This window comes from Arachis stenosperma, chromosome 4 (genome assembly GCF_014773155.1).
Source record: "Arachis stenosperma cultivar V10309 chromosome 4, arast.V10309.gnm1.PFL2, whole genome shotgun sequence".
In the NCBI taxonomy this organism is placed as follows: Eukaryota; Viridiplantae; Streptophyta; class Magnoliopsida; order Fabales; family Fabaceae; genus Arachis; species Arachis stenosperma.
In genome coordinates, this window is record NC_080380.1 from 144,307,547 (window position 1) to 144,327,234 (window position 19,688).

At 34.4% G+C, this 19,688-nt stretch overlaps 1 protein-coding gene across 1 annotated transcript; it reads left to right on the top strand.

The window, feature by feature from the left end:
• The first annotated feature begins 16,971 nt into the window (after window positions 1-16,971).
• LOC130973102 (uncharacterized protein At3g28850-like) lies at window positions 16,972-19,427 on the top strand. The gene has a single exon (XM_057897513.1). The coding sequence runs from the start codon at window positions 17,484-17,486 to the stop codon at window positions 18,834-18,836; it is 1,353 nt and encodes a 450-aa protein (XP_057753496.1). The 5' UTR covers window positions 16,972-17,483; the 3' UTR covers window positions 18,837-19,427.
• Window positions 19,428-19,688: the final 261 nt, after the last annotated feature.

Below are 19,688 nucleotides of genomic sequence, written 5' to 3' on the forward strand. Positions count from 1 at the left end.
CCTATCCAATGTTTCTTTGGTGAAAGAATGTTTGGTGACAAAGTTTGTAAAGTTGTCTTTGATTACAATGGCTTAGGACATAGAAGATGGTTTAACGTTAAAGGATCCAAAAAGATTTGGATACCTAAGGTCTCTTAAGCATTGTTTTGTAGGTGTGCCTAGCATCCAAAAGAAAAGAGAACACGTGGTACATGGATAGCGGATGCTCTAGGCATATGACCGGAAAGACAGCCTTCTTCATAAAGCTTGATGAATATGATGGAGGATTTGTCACATTCGGTGATGATGCAAAAGGAAAAATAGTAGCTGTTGGGAAAGTGGGTAAAAATTTCTCATCTTGTATAAATGATGTCCTTCTTGTACATGGATTGAAACATAACTTGCTTAGTGTTAGTCAATTGTGTGATTTGGGTTTTGAAGTTATTTTTAAGAAACTTGTTTGCTTAGTGGTTTGTGAAAAAACTGGGGATGTTTTATTTGAAGCTAAAAGATGTAATAATGTGTATGGATTAACTCTTGAGGATTTAAAAGAACAAAATGTAACATGCTTTACATCTTTTGAATCTGAAAAATGGCTTTGGCATAGAAAGTTGGGACATGCTAGCATGTACCAAATTTCTAAGCTAGTCAAAAAGAATTTGGTTAGAGGAATTCCAAATATCAAATTTGACAAGGATCTTACTTGTGATGCATGTCAATTGGACAAGCAAGTAAAATCCTCTTTTAAATCAAAAGATGGAATCTCAACCAAAAGGCCATTAGAAATGTTGCATATTGATCTTTTTGGTCCTACTAGAACTCAAAGTTTAGGAGGTAAACACTATGGTCTTGTGGTGGTAGATGATTACTCTAGATTTGGTTGAGTACTTTTCCTTGCTCATAAGAATGATGCATTTTATTCCTTCTCCACTTTTTGTAAGAAAATTCAAAATGAAAAGGATTTGAAAATTGCCCATTTGAGAAGTGATCACGGAAGAGAATTTGAAAATCAAGATTTTGAAAAATTCTGTGATGACTTAGGGATTTCTCATAATTTTTCATGCCCTAGAACCCCCCAACAAAATGGGGTGGTTGAAAGAAGGAATCGAAGCCTTCAAGAAATGACTAGGGCCATGCTATGTGAGAATGAAATTCCCAAATTTTTATGGGCTGAAGCTGTAAACACAGCATGTTATATTTTGAATAGAACAATCATTAGAAAAGGGTTAAAGAAGACTCCTTATGAGCTATGGAAAGGAACCCCTCCAAATCTTAAGTACTTTCATATTTTTGGATGTAAATGCTTTGTACTTAACAATAAAGAAAATCTTGGAAAATTTGATCCAAAATCATATGAAGGAATGTTTGTTGGATATTCCACCACAAGCAAGGCTTATAGAATTTATCTCAAAGAGCATAGGACCATCGAGGAATCCATACACGTTACTTTTTGTGATTCTAACTTAATTTCCAGTACTGTAAAGGATAATGAATCAGATCATGAAGAAGATGGAACAAATAAATAAAATTCCAAATCTGTGCAAAATGAAGAATCTGTCAGCCCAATTTTGTCTCGTCAGATCGAAGGAGAAACTTCCATTTTGTCTCCTGAGCAGGCACGAGCAACTGAAACAGTGAGACCACCAGAAGATCATCAAAGCACAACACCTGTCCGAAAGCCTAGAGAATGGAAATCCATGAGAGGTTATCCTCATAACTTCATCATTGGTGATCCTTCTCAAGGCATAACCACAAGATCCTCCACCAAAAGGCAAACCGAACCTAGCAATTTTGCTCTCTTGTCACAAATGGAGCCTAACAATGTCAAACAAGCTCTTGAAGATCCATCATGGGTCAAGGCCATGCAAGAGGAACTAGCTCAATTTGACAAGAATGAGGTTTGGACATTAGTACCACATCCGGATGGTAAGAAGGTAACGGGTACTAAGTGGGTATTTAAAAACAAACTTGGTGAGGATGGACAAGTTGTTCGTAACAAGGCTAGATTAGTGGCCCAAGGTTACGATCAAGAAGAGGGAATTGATTTTGATGAGTCTTTTGCTCCGGTAGCTAGAATGGAAGCAATTAGGTTGCTTCTTGCCTATGCTGCCCATAAGGGTTTTAAAATGTTTCAAATGGATGTTAAATGTGCTTTTCTTAATGGCTTTATTGATAGAGAAGTGTATGTGGCTCAACCCCCCGGTTTTGAACATAAAGATTTTCCTAATCATGTTTTTAAACTTTCAAAGGCTCTTTATGGCCTTAGACAAGCTCCTAGAGCTTGGTATGAAAGGCTTAGTGCCTTCTTATTAGAAAATCATTTTCAAAGGGGAACCACCGACACTACTTTGTTCATTAAAGTTTCTAATGATGATATCCTTCTTGTTCAAGTTTATGTGGATGATATTGTGTTTGGATCGGCCAATGAAACCTTGTGTGAAGAGTTTGGAAAACTCATGACTAGTGAGTTTGAAATGAGTTTAATGGGAGAGCTAACTTTCTTTCTTGGCCTCCAAATTAAACAAACTCATAGTGGTACATTTATTCACCAAGGCAAGTATGCAAAAGAATTGATAAAGAAATTTGGCTTAGAGAATTCCAAACCAATGGGAACACCAATGCATCCTAACACTAAACTTGAAAAGGATGATGATGGCCTAGATGTGGATGAGACACGGTATAGAGGAATGATTGGTTCACTAATGTATCTTACGTCCTCTAGACCGGATATTGTTCAAAGTGTGGGTGTATGTTCAAGATTTCAATCTCACCCAAAAGAATCCCATTTAACGGCTGTTAAACGCATCATTAGGTACATTAAGGGAACATATGATTATGGTTTATGGTATCCAAAATCTGATGATTTTTGTGCAGTAGGGTTTTGTGATGCAGATTATGCGGGAGATCGAGTGGATAGAAGGAGCACTTCGGGCATGTGTTGCTTCCTTGGAAGCTCACTCAACATGTGGTCAAGCAAGAAACAAGCCACAGTGGCTCTATCCACAGCTGAAGCTGAATATATATCCGCATCTGCTTGTTGTTCGCAATTAATTTGGTTAAAAACTCAATTGGAAGATTACAAATTAAAGATCAATAGCATACCCTTATTTTGTGATAACATGAGTGCAATAAATATTTAAAAAAATCCTGTTTTGCACTCAAGAACAAAGCACATTGAAATCAAATATCATTTCATTAGAGAACATGTGCAAAAGGGTACTATTGATATTAAATTTGTAAAATCTGAAGAACAACTTGCTGATATTTTTACAAAACCCCTCTGTGAAGATAGATTCTGTTTGTTAAGGAAAAGTTTGGGAATGATTGATTTAAATCATGTTGAAAATTTGTGAATTTCTGATTCTGTCCAATTTTATCTCATAGGAATGAACGAGATAAAAACAAGGCATGATGGAGGAGCTATGATTAAGGGGGAGGCTGCGCAGACTTAGCTTCTAATGGGCCCCACATAATCAAGTTTGACCCCTCATTGAATTTTTAATGGTTCCTCACTTTATGGTGATCAAATCTTTTGATTGTCATTTCAAATCTCATTGGAAGTAGTTATTGTCAAATCAAATCTTTCTCTCTCCATCTAATCCCTTGAAATTAGGAAACCACTTTTTCAAAAACCCCTTGGTTAATAACCGCACCATTATGGTTATTAACTTCCCCATCATCTCTTTCCAATCCTCATTAATTGCACCACTAACCTCCTCTCTCCTCACTCTCGTTCGGCACTCCCACTCTTTCATATTCAACTTCTTCATTCCTCCTACCATGAAAAAGAAAACGGCACAAAAGAGAAGTAGCCGAACCCCCATTCCAAAAGGTCCACCATTCTCATCACCTCAAACTCATACACATATCCATCTTCATTCTACCTCCTCCTCTACTCCATCACCTCCTTCCAAAAGGGCCGACACCATGCGTCGCAAAGTCATTGCTCACAAATCTTCCAGGAGAGGAAAGAACAAGGAGCCTAGTGTTCAAGAAGAAGAAGAGGAATCACATACTTCTCCACCACCATCACCACCGAAAAGACCTACTTCAACCACAAAAAGCTCTCAGAAAGGGCCGAAAAGCTTTGTTCTGCATGAAACAAGGGAACCGGCAAATTTGGAGTCTCTCGACTTCAAGAACAAATTTCACAAAACTCACTCCCATTTTGATCCCTCCAGGTTTTACTCATGTGCCTTCTATGAATTTCATAAAGAGGTTTTGCTGAAACGCCCTCTCTGTCTTTCATACCTGGTAAATCTTGAGAAACTGGCAACCAAAGGAATCAACTTTTCTGCCATGTTTGATGCTCTGAAATGGACTCCACTGCTTCACATTCAGAGACTTGTGTACCCGGGGCTGGTCCGGGAATTCTATGCAAATATGCGTTTGATTGATGGCTCAATCCACTCCTATGTCAAACGTGTTTACATGACCCTCAATCCTCAAACAATAGGCGCTGCCCTGGGATATGAAGAAGAAGGGCCAAAAGTTTACATGGTTGACAAGTGGGATGATCAGGTTGGCATTGCACAACAAACGGTCTTACAACACATCTGTGCAAATCTCTCTGGTTTGGATGGCCTAATTCCAACTCATCGAGCACTCGGTCCTGAGAACTCTCTGTTGCACCGTATCATCACTCACATTCTCACTCCACAAGGCGGTTCTCACCATAGAGTAACAGTTTCTGACTCTGTTATTTTATTTGCACTTCTTACTTCTTCCCAAATTTCATTTGCTTATGTTATGATACGTCATATGTGGGAAGCAGTGAAAAGTACCAAAAAGACTAACCTTCCATATGGCATGTTTCTCACATGTATATTTGAGTATTTTAAGGTTGATTTGACTAATAAAACTGTTGAGAACAAGATTTCAATGATTAAAGGAGGAGGAATTTCGGGCAAAAAGGGTAAGAAATCTGTTCCCTCTGAACCATCTCTAAGTGATCTGGAGAGCCATCCTGAGCCCTCAAATGTTACTGCATCAATCCGAGAGGTTCTCAATGAGATGCGCAACATGTCAAAACTGATGTTCAAATCCCACAAGACTGCCAGAAAATTGGAACATGAACAGGAAAGGGCTTGGAAGAAATGTCATGATAGAGTTGGCTTCATGATAAAGACCTTTGATGATGAAATGGGGACAGGAGATTTTGAAGTCGATTCCGGTTCAGAATTCAACCTTTCTGATGATTGATGGCTGTTGTTTACCTTTATTTGATATTGGCTTCATTAGGCTCAATCTATTTTTTGTATGAGCATGACTTGATACTCCCTGCTCTGTGACACTTTGATACATTCTTGTTATTTTTTGTTGTTGCTATTATGGTTATTTTGTGGTATTCTTCATATTTTGTGCAGGTGCCCCTTGATGACAAAAGGGGGAGAAAAGCTGAAAATTGAAATCTGAAAAATAGGGGATGAAATTTTCTGTTGAAAATTCATGATCACCCTTGTTAAAAGATATATTTTGATGCTTGATGAAAACATTGAAACTGTTCTTGCCTTATTATAATTGATGCTACTGTTTTATAATTTTTTTTTTGGCAATGAATGAATGACTGGTTGTTGATTAACCTTGATGAATATGCATGATTGTGAATATGCGTGATTGTATTGAATATTCTGTTCCATCCTGGTTAACATGCTTGATATTTTTGGCAGTTCCTCTAAATTGTATAAAGTATCAAAAACTGCCTTATTTTGCTCTACAAATATTTTCCTTCATGTTATTTTGCTCTGATATATTGAACAGGAAAATGTTTGGATTTTTTGAAGTTTGTAATATTTTGAGCAGTAAATTAGTTTATGATATCAAATGAGTTTTGATTATCAATTAAAACTGCTCATAGATCAAGCATTTAGCATCATAAAATTTGCTAAATAACATTGTTACTTGAAGCTTGATAAATATCACAGGTTTAGTGCTTCCCTTGGTAAAATAGCATACATCAAGGGGGAGCCATGTGATAATTTGAAAGGGGGAGAAATTCAATCTTCAAGGGAGTACTCGTACTCTAAACTTTAATTTCTTTCCATTTCAATTTTAATAATGTTTGTCATCAAGGGGGAGATTGATGAGTTTGGAAAACTCCAAATTAATATTTGTGATGAACAAACATTATTAAAATATTCAATTGCAAAATTATTAATTCAATTTCAATTAATCATATGCTAATTGATAATTTTGTGATGCAGGTTTTTAATTGGGCCGAACAAAAACAAAAATGTTGCAAAGCCCAAGTGTGAATTTTGTTCAGCTTTGATTTCAAAAATTATAACCAACAAAGTAGAGCTGAATTATTATTGGGCCAAAAATTAATTGTTGTTGCAACTAAGCCCAACTTCACATTTGATGAGAGTTCCCTATGCATGATCCGAATCCACTAAGCATGTAAAGTATAGTTCCATAGCTTCCAACGGAACTACTTTAATCATCATGATGGATTTCAAATTTATTAGAATAAATTTGATAAGTGCATGGGAAATATGAGAGAGAGTATCATTGACATGATTGATGGCATTAACTTTACACGCCACCCAGGGAAGAAAAAGCAAGCTATCTTTAATTAATTTGTTTAATCACTTTGAATTGCTTTTTCTTCACATTCTCTATTCTCTCTCATCTTTTTCTTCCTCTCTTCGGTTAATACACAGGAAACAATGGCTTCCTTGAAATCAAAATGGAGCTACCGAAGCAAGGGAAGGACAAGCTACAAGTCCATCACAATGATGGCAAGAAAACAAAAAGTATGTTGTGGCTGAGAGAATCACCAAATATGGTAAGATATGGTGAGGTAATCTCGGATCCTTCATACACAAAAAGAAGGAAGAAGATTCAGCCAGTAGGGAAGATCCTTGGAGGCATGGCTTGTCTTTGATTCTGCTCAACCACCACAGGGAGTAGCTAGAGTGGCGAAGTGATGGTTGAAGGCAGAGATTGAAGCAGATGAAGTCATCGTCATCATGAAGCATCAAGGGCCAGAAATCCATCTTGGAGAGGAAGCCAAGGATGGAGCGCTCGAATTGATGAAGAGTGATGACCAAGGAAGGACTAGAGGTATTTGCACGTTGGTTTTTGCATGAGTTACCTCTTCTCTCTGTATGGCCGAACCGGTTTTTGTTGAAGGAAAAGAAGCTGAGCTCGGGTTTGTGTTTCAACTGTGAAGGCTTCACTTCTCTATAAAAGAGGTGAACAGTCATGGTTTGATTCAAGGAGTAAGATTTGAGAGTGCAAGGCACAGAGTTCTCAGAGCTACCTAAGCTAGCAGTTCTTCTTCTCCTTCAATGTTTTCTGTTTAGTATTTTTCTGTTTAATTTTGTCATGTCTTGAGTCTCATGGAAAAAGGCAAACAGTGAGGTTTGTATGAAAAAGTCATAGAGCGGAAAAAGGCAGAGAGTGCAAAATTAAAAGAAAAAGCCATAGATGTCTTAGAGTTCCTTTGTACATCTGTGTTGTGTTTCATGATTCTGTGGGAATTCCCTTGTAAGTTGGGTTAGCACTTTACAAGTTGTAATCTGGTTGATTATAGTGAAATTCCATCATTGTTGTGATGGAGACTGGATGTAGGCTGCACTGCACTTAGCAGCTGAACCAGGATATATCTGGGTGTTATCTTCTCTCTCTTCCTACTTCAATTCTGTTTCTACTGTTCAAGATGAAAATTAAAAAATGTCTCGTGTCAAATGACGAGACAAAATGAAAATGTCTCGTGGCTAGGGACGAGATAAAACAGAAAAGTCTCCTATAAGTCCAGCAAGTGTTAGCAAGCAAAAAAGGGGGCTAAGATTCAATCCCCCTTCTCTTAGCCACTGAAACCATCATACATGTATATGTAAAGCCTTAATAATTAACTGACCATACCTTTACTCATTCGGATGAAAAAACAAGGTAACACTTTCTTTATTATGTAAAGTTACATATGGTAGCACCTTTATAACACACTTTAATTTGTACATCAGTACTTATTGATTGAATTATTGGGTGTACATATTATGCTAATTAAAATTGCATTAAAATCTGTCGCGTGAGTACTGTGTTCACTCGCTTAAATTAAATTATTTCCAGGGTTATTATTTACGATACATGATGGTTTTTTTTTTTTTGTAAACAAATTTTATTTAGAAAATACCTAATAAATATACAATGATTCATTTATTTGGCAGGCAATGATTTTATTAAGTATTAAATTTCAGCTACTAACAGTTCTAACACATGTCCCCCACTAATAAATGTATACTTGAATTTTCTATGTTTTGGGAACTATTGTCAATTGAAGCTCTTGTACGTTTAAATTTATAATTTGGATGGTATATATTAGACTTTTCTATTCATCATGTATTATTCTAAAACAACAACTAATTCATACTTATTGATTCGCAAAAGTGACATCATAAAATGTTTTATTGTCATTGATTCTCAGAACCGTGATAATGATTTTTAAATAGATTTTTGTAGATATTTTATTATTTTTTTTATTCGACTTCAATCACAATCGTTGATGAAGAGTTTTTAATGAAAATTTTTTCGGACGAATCATACTCATATTTAAAACTGCTATTTATACACTAAAATTAGTCACTAAAATCAGCCACTAATATATTTGTATATAAATACATATGTAATTTAATTTATTTTTAATGTATATTTATGTTTCAATATGTATTTTATACTGATAGTTGACTTTGGTGGCTGATTTTGCTGTACATATAGCATTACTCAACTCATATATAGTTATATCTTTACTTTGATTAGGGGTGACAACATGAATTATATTTGCGGATATCCAACTCGGTCGAATAAAATTGAGTGCGGAGTAAGTAGGATACGGATTGAATTTTAATCATATCCGACTAACTCACACCCTATATAAGTATATGTAATGTTATATAAAATTGGAATTAAACCCTAAAGTAGTCCATGAGATTCACAAAATACACCAATTTAGTCTTTGACTTTCTAATTGCACTAATTAAGTCTTTCAGATTGAAAAAAATGCATCAATGTGGTCCCCTTCATATTTTTTGGCCATATTTCTTGTCGGCGGGAGTGACATGGCGAATGAGTGTCACGCTGGAGTGTCTAACAGTTGGTTGATGTGGTAAATGAAAGTTTATGATCCAATTTGATTCCTGATCCCTTTTTAAATATTTGAGATTAAAATAATATTTTATCCTAATAAAAAGAAAATTTCTTTGACTATTTTTTTTCTATGAAAATGAGAGGAGTAATATATCTCAATTTATAATTTTTGAATTTTTTAAAAAAATTGTGGGAGGAGCTAAAATGGGAGAATCCGATTTCAAATTATTTTTTTTGTTTTTTAAAAAATAAAAATCGAAGATCTAATTTCTATATGTTAAATTAAACGTGTCACATTTAAGATTAACAACTTAATCCTCAACGTAATATCAAAAATAACTTTCGACTTTCTTCTTCCAAATTAATAACTTCCTTTTAAAATTGTAACTTACATATTGTAAAATTATTAAAATTAAATTATAAAACTAAACAAGTTTACAATATTTTTTCATAAATATCTTACTAACAAATTATAAAATAATTATTAGAAGTTGTTAAAATTATTAAAATAAAAATAGAACTAAAAATAAAAAATAGTTTGTTTATAATTTATACCATATCAAATAATTTAGTTTTAATATACTGTGAATGTAAAATAGTTTTATATATATATTTAATTATTAGGTAATATTATATTAATAAAAATAATTATTTTTTATTAGCTATTTAAATAATAATTTAAAAAGACAGATATAATTATATATCAAATTATATCTGTATAATATATTTTATACTATTAGTATATTAAAATTAAACTTCCATATGAAAACTATAAAATGACATAAATTTTAGATTAAAAATTTAACTAAACATGCTTATACGAAAAAGTAGAGAATAAACAAAATATTCCTTTTAGGTATAAAGTATACTGATTATCTTTAAAATTTATTAAAAATTTTAAAAATATTCTTAAATTTTATTTTATTTTAATTGTTCCAAAAATTTTAATTTTCATTAAATATAATTTTAGCCGTTAATTTTTTAAAAAATTTAGAACTAATTTAACATTAATTTTATAAGAATAACCTTTAACACAAATAAGTGACTCTTAAGTGTCAAGCATTATTATTAAATTATTTTTTAAAAATTTAGCTTTTAAAATTATATTAAATGCAAATAAAAATTTTTTAAGATAAAATTAAATAAAATAAAATTTAAGTATATTTTTAATAAATTTTAAAAACAAAAAATATAATTTTATCTTTTTTAAATTAAAAATAAAAAAACTAAATTAATTGACTAATCTAAGTTAATAAGATGATGAAACTCATTTCAAGAGTAAAGTCATTTCACATATTCACTACTTTTAAAGTAGTTGTTCTAGAGTTTTTTATTTTTAGTATTGTAATTCAAGTGATGGTTTTCAACAATATAGATATTTGGTATTTTTTTTTGTATAGATATCACAAATTTAAAAATTAGATTTGTGTTTTTTAAATTTTTTTGTTAAAATATAAATCTAAAGGTTAAATTTATAATTTATAATTTTTTCACAAAATCGACCTATCAATTTGCTTATCGCTTTAAAAAATTTTAGCACAATCTAAGGCACATTTTTCATGATACCAAATCGTGGACCCTAAATTTTGTTTTTAAGACAAAACTAAGCCTCCAATTTATGAATTTTAATTTAAAAAAATTACCTTCATATCCATAAGAAACACACTACTTATCTATAATTAGACATAATAGATTATGAGTTTTCATAACTAAAAAAATTAGCCGTTGTTCTAGTCATATAATCAATAACATATTTTGCAGTTTCTGAATCAGACTAATATTTTTTTTATCTAATTCCAATTTAACAAAAAAATATAATGTTTATTTAAAATTAAAAAAATAAAAAAATGGAAGTAAAATTCACAATATTATTTTTTTTAAATTAATTATATATTCATTTATATTTGTAAAATGAATATACAAAAGAGAAGGATTCTACCTGGATAGCCAATAAAATGAAAAGGTTACTCATTAATCCATTACAAGTATCAAAATATGACAACCTGAATCTATCTATCGTATATCGTAGTAACTACCTTTTATTTCTCTTTCCAAATTCTTCAACGAGTTTCACAGTAGATGAATGGAGCACGTCAGTAGAAGAATCCTTGACTTCAAAGGTTTTAAGGTTTTATGCTATCCAGTTCTTCTAAGCGAGAATTGCACCAAGAACAGGGGTGACAATGGGTAGAGTAGGGTAGGATTTGGATCCAATTCTAACCCTACCCGTGGGTTGGGATTTTTATATAAACTCAACCCTATCCTATTTGCAAGTTGAGAATATCCCAACCCTAACTCTACCCTCTCTAACCCGCGGATACCCGACCCTATCGTGGATTACAAATAAGATATAATATTATTATATAACTTGATGATAATTTAAAATATAACTGATTTTTATGTAAAAAATATATTAAATTATCAATTAATGATTTTCTTTTAGTGACTAAGGATCTTTTACATTTAGTGAGAGGTCTTTGATTCAACATCCACCTAAAATATATTTTTATATAAGTATAAAATATATACATATATAGAGTGCGGGTTAGTCAGGTAGGGTTGAGGCTCAACCCGCACCCTACCCTACCCGCTGCGGATCGGGTTGGCAACCCTATCCGACCGGGTGAGGTCGGGTTGGGTATCCGCAGGTAGGGTACATATTGCCACCCCTAGTCTTCTCTTCAACGCTTCTATAAGTTTCATCCAACACCTCCAAAAATCTTCAGAGCTGTCGAAGGTGAAAAAAATTTCAAATTCAGCTTTTTTCTAAATTTCTCTTGCAAGCTTACAGTCCAATATGAAACGATTTACTGTTTTTCATAATTCTTGGCACATCAGACAGATGTCCTCGATCGTCAGCAACCTACTGTGTAATCGGTGTCGGACAAATAGACCACCGTTGGGGAGCTTTCCAGAGAAAGACTTTGACCTTTGGTGGACACCGCAGTTCCCACAAGTTATTCCATACTCTCTTCTCTCTGGACACTTCTGAGAGCTGTTGGATTGGAGGATGAGAAAATCTAAAAGCAGTACGGTACCTAGAAACCATCGAGTAGTGTCCGTTATATTCCCACTTTCAGGTAATGCTATCTTTTCCATCTTCTGAAATATATGTTTGTAGGATCTCAGTAGCAATATTGATTATGAATGTTTTGACTAATTCTTCTTGCCACTGTCTGGAGTTGTTAATGAGTTGATTTACCCATACTATATTTAGATTGTGATTATTTTGTTGGTAGTCTGAAATAGGATTAAACTTCCTTAACCATAGGTCTTCAAATATCCTAATTCGATTGCCTCTTCCCACCTTCCATTCGATTCCTTCCTCCAGAATTCTCCTTCCGTCTAGTAGATTTCTTCAGGCCTATGATGTCTGCTAATCTATTATGGCTTGTAGAAAAGAGGAATATTTGAAATATCTGCTTTTGTAGATTTTGCTTATTAGGGACTCAGGCTTGATAAGAATCCTCCAGCTTTACTTGGCTAGCATAGCTAAATTGAACGCTTTAATATCCTTAAAACCTAGCCCCCCGTACTTCTTTTCTCTACAAATTATATCCCATCTAATCCACTGTAGTATCCTTTCTGAGCCTCTCTGACCCTACTAAAAACTCAGAATCTTCTTTATATTTCCTCAAGCAATGAATCAGGGAGCTTAAAACAGCTCAATGTATAGATAGGCACTGCAGTAGCTACCGCCTTCACCAAAACTTCTCTACCACTAACGGATAAAAGAGATCTCTTCCATGTTTGCAGCATCCTTTCCACCTTTTCTTTAATAAAATTGAAAGTCTGCCTCTTAGATCTGTGTACAACTGCTGAAAGTCCCAGGTAGTTATTCTATCTGGCCACATGTGAAATTTGTAGAGATTCAGCTAGCGCATCTCTAATTTGTGTTGGGGTATTTTTGCTAAAGAATATTGAAAACTTTGAGAAGTTAATAAGTTGCCCACTAACTTTTCTATAGTCTTTCAAAATCTTTAGCAATCTTTGGCATTCTAGCTCATTAGCTTTGCAAAACAGGATTCAGTCGTTTGCAAAGAATAAATGACTAATCGTAGGACATCTACCATTGAGTCATAGACCTGAGATCTCTCTCTTTTGTTCTTCTCTGTGGAGTAGATGAGAAAGTCCTTCTGCACAAAGAATGAAAATATAGGTAGAAAGGGGATCGCCTTACCTCAATCCCCTGCATAGTTTAAAGTAACCATGAGGATGACCATCTACAGTAACAGAGTATGACACAGTGGTAACACATTCCTTGATCCAGTCAATCCATTTAGAGCAAAAGCCCAACTTCTCCATGACTTCCAAACAAAACACCATTCAATCTGATCGTAAGCCTTGCTCATGTCAAGCTTCACTGCAATCTCATGATCACTATGGTTCTTGTTTTTCAAAAAATGCATAAACTCATGAGCTATTAGTATATTATCACTGATCAGGCGACCTTTAATAAATGCACTCTGGTTAGCACTTATGATTTTATTCAAAATACCCTGCATTTTGTGGACAAGAATCTTGGATATAATCTTATAGAAGACCGTGCTGAGGCTAACGGGGCAGATCTGGCTCATGTTTTATGTGCCTTGTGTCTTCGAGATTAGACAAATATGAGTGTGAATGAATGCCCTTAACATCCGACCTCCAGAAAAAAAGCTCTTAATAGCACTACATAGATCACCTTTAACAATCTCCCAATAATGTTGATAAAACTTTGCAATGAATTCATCATCTCCTGTGGCTGAGAAAGGATTAATGGAGAATGTAGCTTTCTTGATCTCTTCCTTCAAAACACTTCTAGTAAGTATTTGATTAGTATCATCATCAATTTTTCTCTCCAAAGATTGCAGTTCTGCCGAGGCAATACAGGGGGTTTGAGGAAGTGAACAACTCCTTAAAGTACTCAGTGGCAATTCGGGCAATGTCTCCAAGATCTATGCTGAAATTATCGGAGCTATCTTGTAGTCTAAAAATCTTATTTTTTTTTTATTTCTACTTTGGAATTTAGCATAAAAATTTTTTGTGTTTTTATCACCCCATTTCAACCATTGAATTCTAGTTTTTTTCCTTCCAATACATCTCCTCTTATAAGTAGGCTTTAGCTAATTCTTCCTCCAACTATAAAATAATTGATCTTGTTGCCTCTGTCTCTTTTAATTTTTCTAACTCCAATTGATTTTTTAGATCAGAGATTAGCTTTTGCGAATTGCTAGAGCCGGACTTCTGCTATTCTACCAAAATATGCATGCATTTTTTCAGTTTAGAGAACAGCTTGAACATTAGAGAGCCATTAAATTCAGGCCTCCATGTTTCTTTCACTATATTAAGAACTTCCTCATTGTCACACCATCTTTCCTGAAATCGGAATCTTCTTTTTGCCTTGTGCTCCTCCCTGTCTGCTAATAGCATCAAAGGACAACGGTCAAAGCCTGTATCATCTAAATGTAGAATTGTTACTTGTAGATAATTTGCTCTGAAATGATGTATAGAGAGGCATCTATCGAGTCGTTCCATACTTAGGTTGTCACTGTATTGTTTATTGCACCAAGTGAATTTTTTCCCTTTGAATCCTAAGTCCATCAGATCACCATCACTAATGAAGTTATTAAAAGCCTCTATTGATGAGGCCGACTTCATTCTTCCTCTTTCTTTCTCATGATAGGCGAAAATGGCATTAAAGTCACCTATCACAAGAAAATAGGGACTGGCTGTCATTTTGAGCTCAATAATTTTTCGGTATTGATTAAATTGAATGTTGTCATCACAATGTAAATGAACAACAACTAGTTTTCATTTCCTTTGTTTGGTAGGATCTGTCCACTCAAAGAAAATAAAGAATTCATCGCTAGAAAGAATTAAGACAATTGCATTATCCTTCCATGCTAGCACTAACCCACCAGATTGACCTATAGGATCCACACAATATATCTGCAGAAAACCTGCTTTGTTGCATTGAGTTGTAACATTTGTGGTAATATTCTTAGTTTCACATAAAACGTTACCTCGAGAGAATGAGATCTAGAGATTCCGTATATATTGTGAACTGTCAGAAAATTTTTCATGCCTCGAAAGTTCTACATCATCATCTTCATGGGTCACTAAGTGCTCATTGTAGGGTGGCACCCTCTCCCTCTTTCGCTTGCATCTTTTCCTCTTAGCATAATTTCTTCTTATTGGGTGGGACCATTTCTCTTTGTGAACTCCTCTTAACTCCTAACACTGTGATAGTTTTTCTCGCTGGTTGCTTTAAGTTTTGTCTCTTGTTGGTAGATTGTGTAAGCTGCTACCCTTGTTCTTTAAATACAAAGCATGTTGTTGCTTCAATCCCCTTTGAATATTCCTTTTCGTCTCTTTCTTTAGCATTGTATCTTTCTATTTCTGAATCGGTACTGATTTGTGGAAAATACTTTGCTGTTTGTGTCTTCTTTTTTAACGATAGCATTACTCATAACTTCTTCTTCCTCACTACTCCCTCTTTTTTTCGAGACTGCATTAATAGATTGGGTAGTCCCTTAATTAAGTTGACTGGAGTTGGCTTTTTGACCCTGTTGTGTGAGCTGTCTTTCTATTTAGGCAGATTAATATTAGGATTATCCTTCATAGCACCCTTTTTTCTTTCCGTATGGTCGACTTTCAACCAATTCCCCCACTTTTCTTCTTCCACCTCTCTCTTCAACGAATCTTCAATTTGAAATTTGCAAGTTCTTGTCTCATGTCCAATAAATCCACAATTACAAAAGGTGTCAATCCATTTATACTTTAGTGCAACTTCAAGTTGTTGGTTTTTGGGACCAGCAAGCTTGACGTATCTTCTGAGTGGTTTTGTTACATCCTAGTTTTCCTGGATTTTAACAATGCTATGTTCCTTGTCTCAAACGTGAAAGATATCAACGTCTAGCACATCTCCAAATGAGCCTCCTATCTTCCTTCTTGATTCTTTAGTCTTGAATTGTTTTGGCAAACCCCAAATTTATATCCATATGACGTGGGCAATATATATTTCTGCATTATTCTCATTCTCCTTCCATCTCCTAAGATTCAGGATGTAGTTTTTGAATAGCCAAAGAGCACCTTCTCAATACAAAGCATATCCTTCTCATCTCCAAAAAAGAATCGAAATATATTTCCTCCATGATCTACCACTTTAAAACCCTCCGGTTGCCTCCATATAAAATACATAGCAACCTCCACAATACCATTTGAGAGCGATTTATCCGGCAAAAGTCTCTCAACTAAATTTTTTGCACAACTTTTATTTTCAACTTGCACGTCTTTCTCATTAAAACTGATTATTGTGTTTTCTTCTTTAGGTTGATTACTAACAATAATAACAGCATTTGCTGCCATGGTAATCAAGTTGACACAATAACATTAGATTACTCAAACAAATTAATTGATCACAGAAAAATTATAAATAGTAAAATTTTTCTACTAAGGCTAAATCTTAGCAGAACACGTTAAACTTTAAGGACACTCTCGATTTTTTTTTATATAATTTACAATATTGTTTATTGACCAACGCCAAAAATAAAAAATTAACCCTAACCTCAACTACTTCTTTTAAATTATGTACCATGCCCATAGATTTTATAAAAAGTATACATTAAAATTTTGTTAATAATTTAATAAATTTGACTCAACCATTAATATTACGCGAAAATATTCGTGTTTATATGTCAACTTTTTTATATAAAAATTATACTACCTAATTTTAAGCGGATAACGGATAATCAGTTAATCACCTTATCCAAAATAAAATTAAGTCATAAAGAAAACTAAAACTTTTGCAATTCCCCCCTATTTTGTACTGCGTGAATATTTTTCAAGAAAAAATGGAAGTATTTCATCGTATAAATCAATGTAAGTGGCATCCTTAAAATTTAGCAACTCATTCATTCCTGCTGTTCTTGTTGTTCATTTCCTCTCTCTCTCTCTCTCTCTCTCTCTCCAAAATTCAAGAGAGAGAAAGAAAAACCGTGTGGGATCAAAGTGGTGATCTTGATCAATCCCTCAGCCTCGTTTCTTTGACCTTTAAGCAATTCACTTTCCAAATTCTTCCTTTCCCATTTCTCTTTCTGCAGATTTTTCTTCAGTTTCAGACTCCTTTTTCCCATTTTTTTCTGTTCCTCTCTCATTGGAACAAAACAACATTAAAAAAACCAAATTGTGGGTTTGTTTTTTGCACACATGGTGATTGATGAATTGCCTTGTTTTATTTAATTTTTTTCACCCTTTTTCTTTCCACAATCGGCAATCACCATTCTGTGGATCATTGATCATTGATCATTCCATGGTTCTCAATTTTGCTGTAAGTCTTTAATGGCACACCAAAATTGAAACCTCAAAGTTTGAGTTTTTGTTTTAAAAAATTATTCTTTTATGGTCAAAATTTATTATTTTTGTGTTTTGTGATCATGGGTTGTGCTAGTTCCAAGCAAAAGAAACGTTGCCGCCATTGCAATGCTCCATATTCTCCTGTTTCCAGAAGCTACTCAATGCATGTTCATCATCCTCCACAAGCTGAAGGTGATAACTACCATGTTGTGGCACTCAAATCCACCACCCTAGACAGCATGAAGCTCAATCCCCCTGCTCCAAAGCCTTCATCTAAAGAAATGCTTACAAACAGTGAGAGTTTCAGGTTTGATCATGGAACAAGCTTCATCCCAGAGAAAGAGAAGGAGGCGATTAAGAAGAAGGAAGAGTTTTCAATGGAGTTGGTTGAAGCCAAGACTTGGTCCAACATGATTGAGCAAAAGTTGACAAAAGTTGTTCCTAAAACACCAACAAGAACACCACCTGGTGAACCTGAAACAATCAACACATGGGAATTGATGGCAGGGCTTGAAGACACAAGCCCTTACAGATCACCAAATCACTTCAAGAGCTTCTCTTTTGATATCAAGGGTGATGATGATGATAATGATGTTGATGATGATGATGATGATGATGTCCAAGCAGAACTTAGAACTCCAGTATCAAAAGCCCTTGTTGATGATCCACCAAGGTCATTGTGGATTAGAATGAGTGGAGAAGAAGCAAGACTCAACCCTGCAATCTCAGAGTTTGATCCTGAAGTCATTGCATCTTTTAGAAAATCATTGATGCAGCTATCACCTGAAAGCCCTTTTCACCTTAGGCCATCAACATTGTGTGATGAAGAGAAACAAGTATCCAATAAGAAGAGCAAAGGCAGAGGAGGAGGGGGTGACGATGATCGAGTAGTTTCGAATTCGAAGGATGTTGATCTTGTTGTTCATCCTTCTTCTTGTGGGAAGGAAAAAGTTGTGTTGTACTTCACAAGCCTTCGTGGGGTGAGGAAGACTTATGAGGATTGTTGCCAGGTGAGGATGATCCTCAAAGGGATGCATTTGAGGATGGATGAGAGGGATGTTTCGATGCATTCAGGGTTCAAGGAGGAGCTGAAAGAACTTCTTGGTGATGCATATAGTGGTGGAGGGTTGCCAAAGGTGTTTGTTGGCAGGAACTACATTGGTGGAGCTGAAGAGATTCAGAGATTGCATGAAGATGGGAAGCTTGAGAAGAAATTGGAATGTTGTGAGAGGATTGAAGAGAAAGTTTGTGAGGTATGTGGTGATGTTAGATTTGTTCCTTGTGAAACATGTTCTGGAAGCTGTAAAATCTACTATGAAGGTTATCATGAAGAAGAAGAGCAACGAGATTGTGATTGTGATGATGGTGGATTCCAACGTTGCCCTGATTGCAATGAAAATGGACTAATTCGTTGCCCCAATTGCTGCTATTAGTTTCATATACTTCCAGGTGATACTTACATAAAGACCTTTTCTTTTTTTGAGTTTTTAGTCCTTTATTTTCTCTGTGAGATTTTGTTGTATAGTGAACTTTTTTTAGCATGCTTGATACTATTAGTGAAGATCATGGAATTGTGCAATAGAAAGAGTGAAATATTGTGTTCTAATTTGTCTCTTTTTGCACAACCACTGCAGCTTGTTGCATAGTGTACACTTTTTTAATTTTCCATTCCACCCATAAAAAAAAATCCAATAAAAATAAAAATACAAAGAAAGAAAGAAAGAAAGAATTCTGGGTTGTATTGTATGAAATTTCCTTTTCATGTAAAGTGAATTACTAATTTAGTTAGTATATGTGCATTCTTTTACTTCAAGATGAATTCTCCTTTTAACAATTTCAAAGATGTAATGTTGAGTCACCACATCAATACATTAGAGGTCTTGAATGAGGAATGATTTCTGGACTTATGAGCTCAATTCAATTACCATGATTTTCATTGTGCTACCAAATTTATCATTCACAGTATCATTTGTAGGTAGCACATTTTTTGCAGCCTCCTATATTGGATCACAGTTTCTCACTTTCTTGGTTATAGAAGAATTAATATATAAAATTTTGTTAAGTCCCAATTTATCTGCAGATGGTAAGTGACTAAGTGTGTGCTTTTTGCTATATTTGATTCTCTGCTTTCACCAACTCATATTTTCTTGGATTTTATATATATATACTCAAGTTAAGTGGTGGCATAAAATAGCATACTAGTTGGTCAAATCGGGCCAAAGAAGTTTGTAGTTGAGTCAAATCATGTGATGTGAATGTATATCCACTATCCTTCTTAAAAAATA

Bases quoted from the DNA above. Each gene is read 5' to 3' on its own strand.
- LOC130973102 (XM_057897513.1), top strand. From the start codon at position 17,484: ATGGGTTGTGCTAGTTCCAAGCAAAAGAAACGTTGCCGCCATTGCAAT.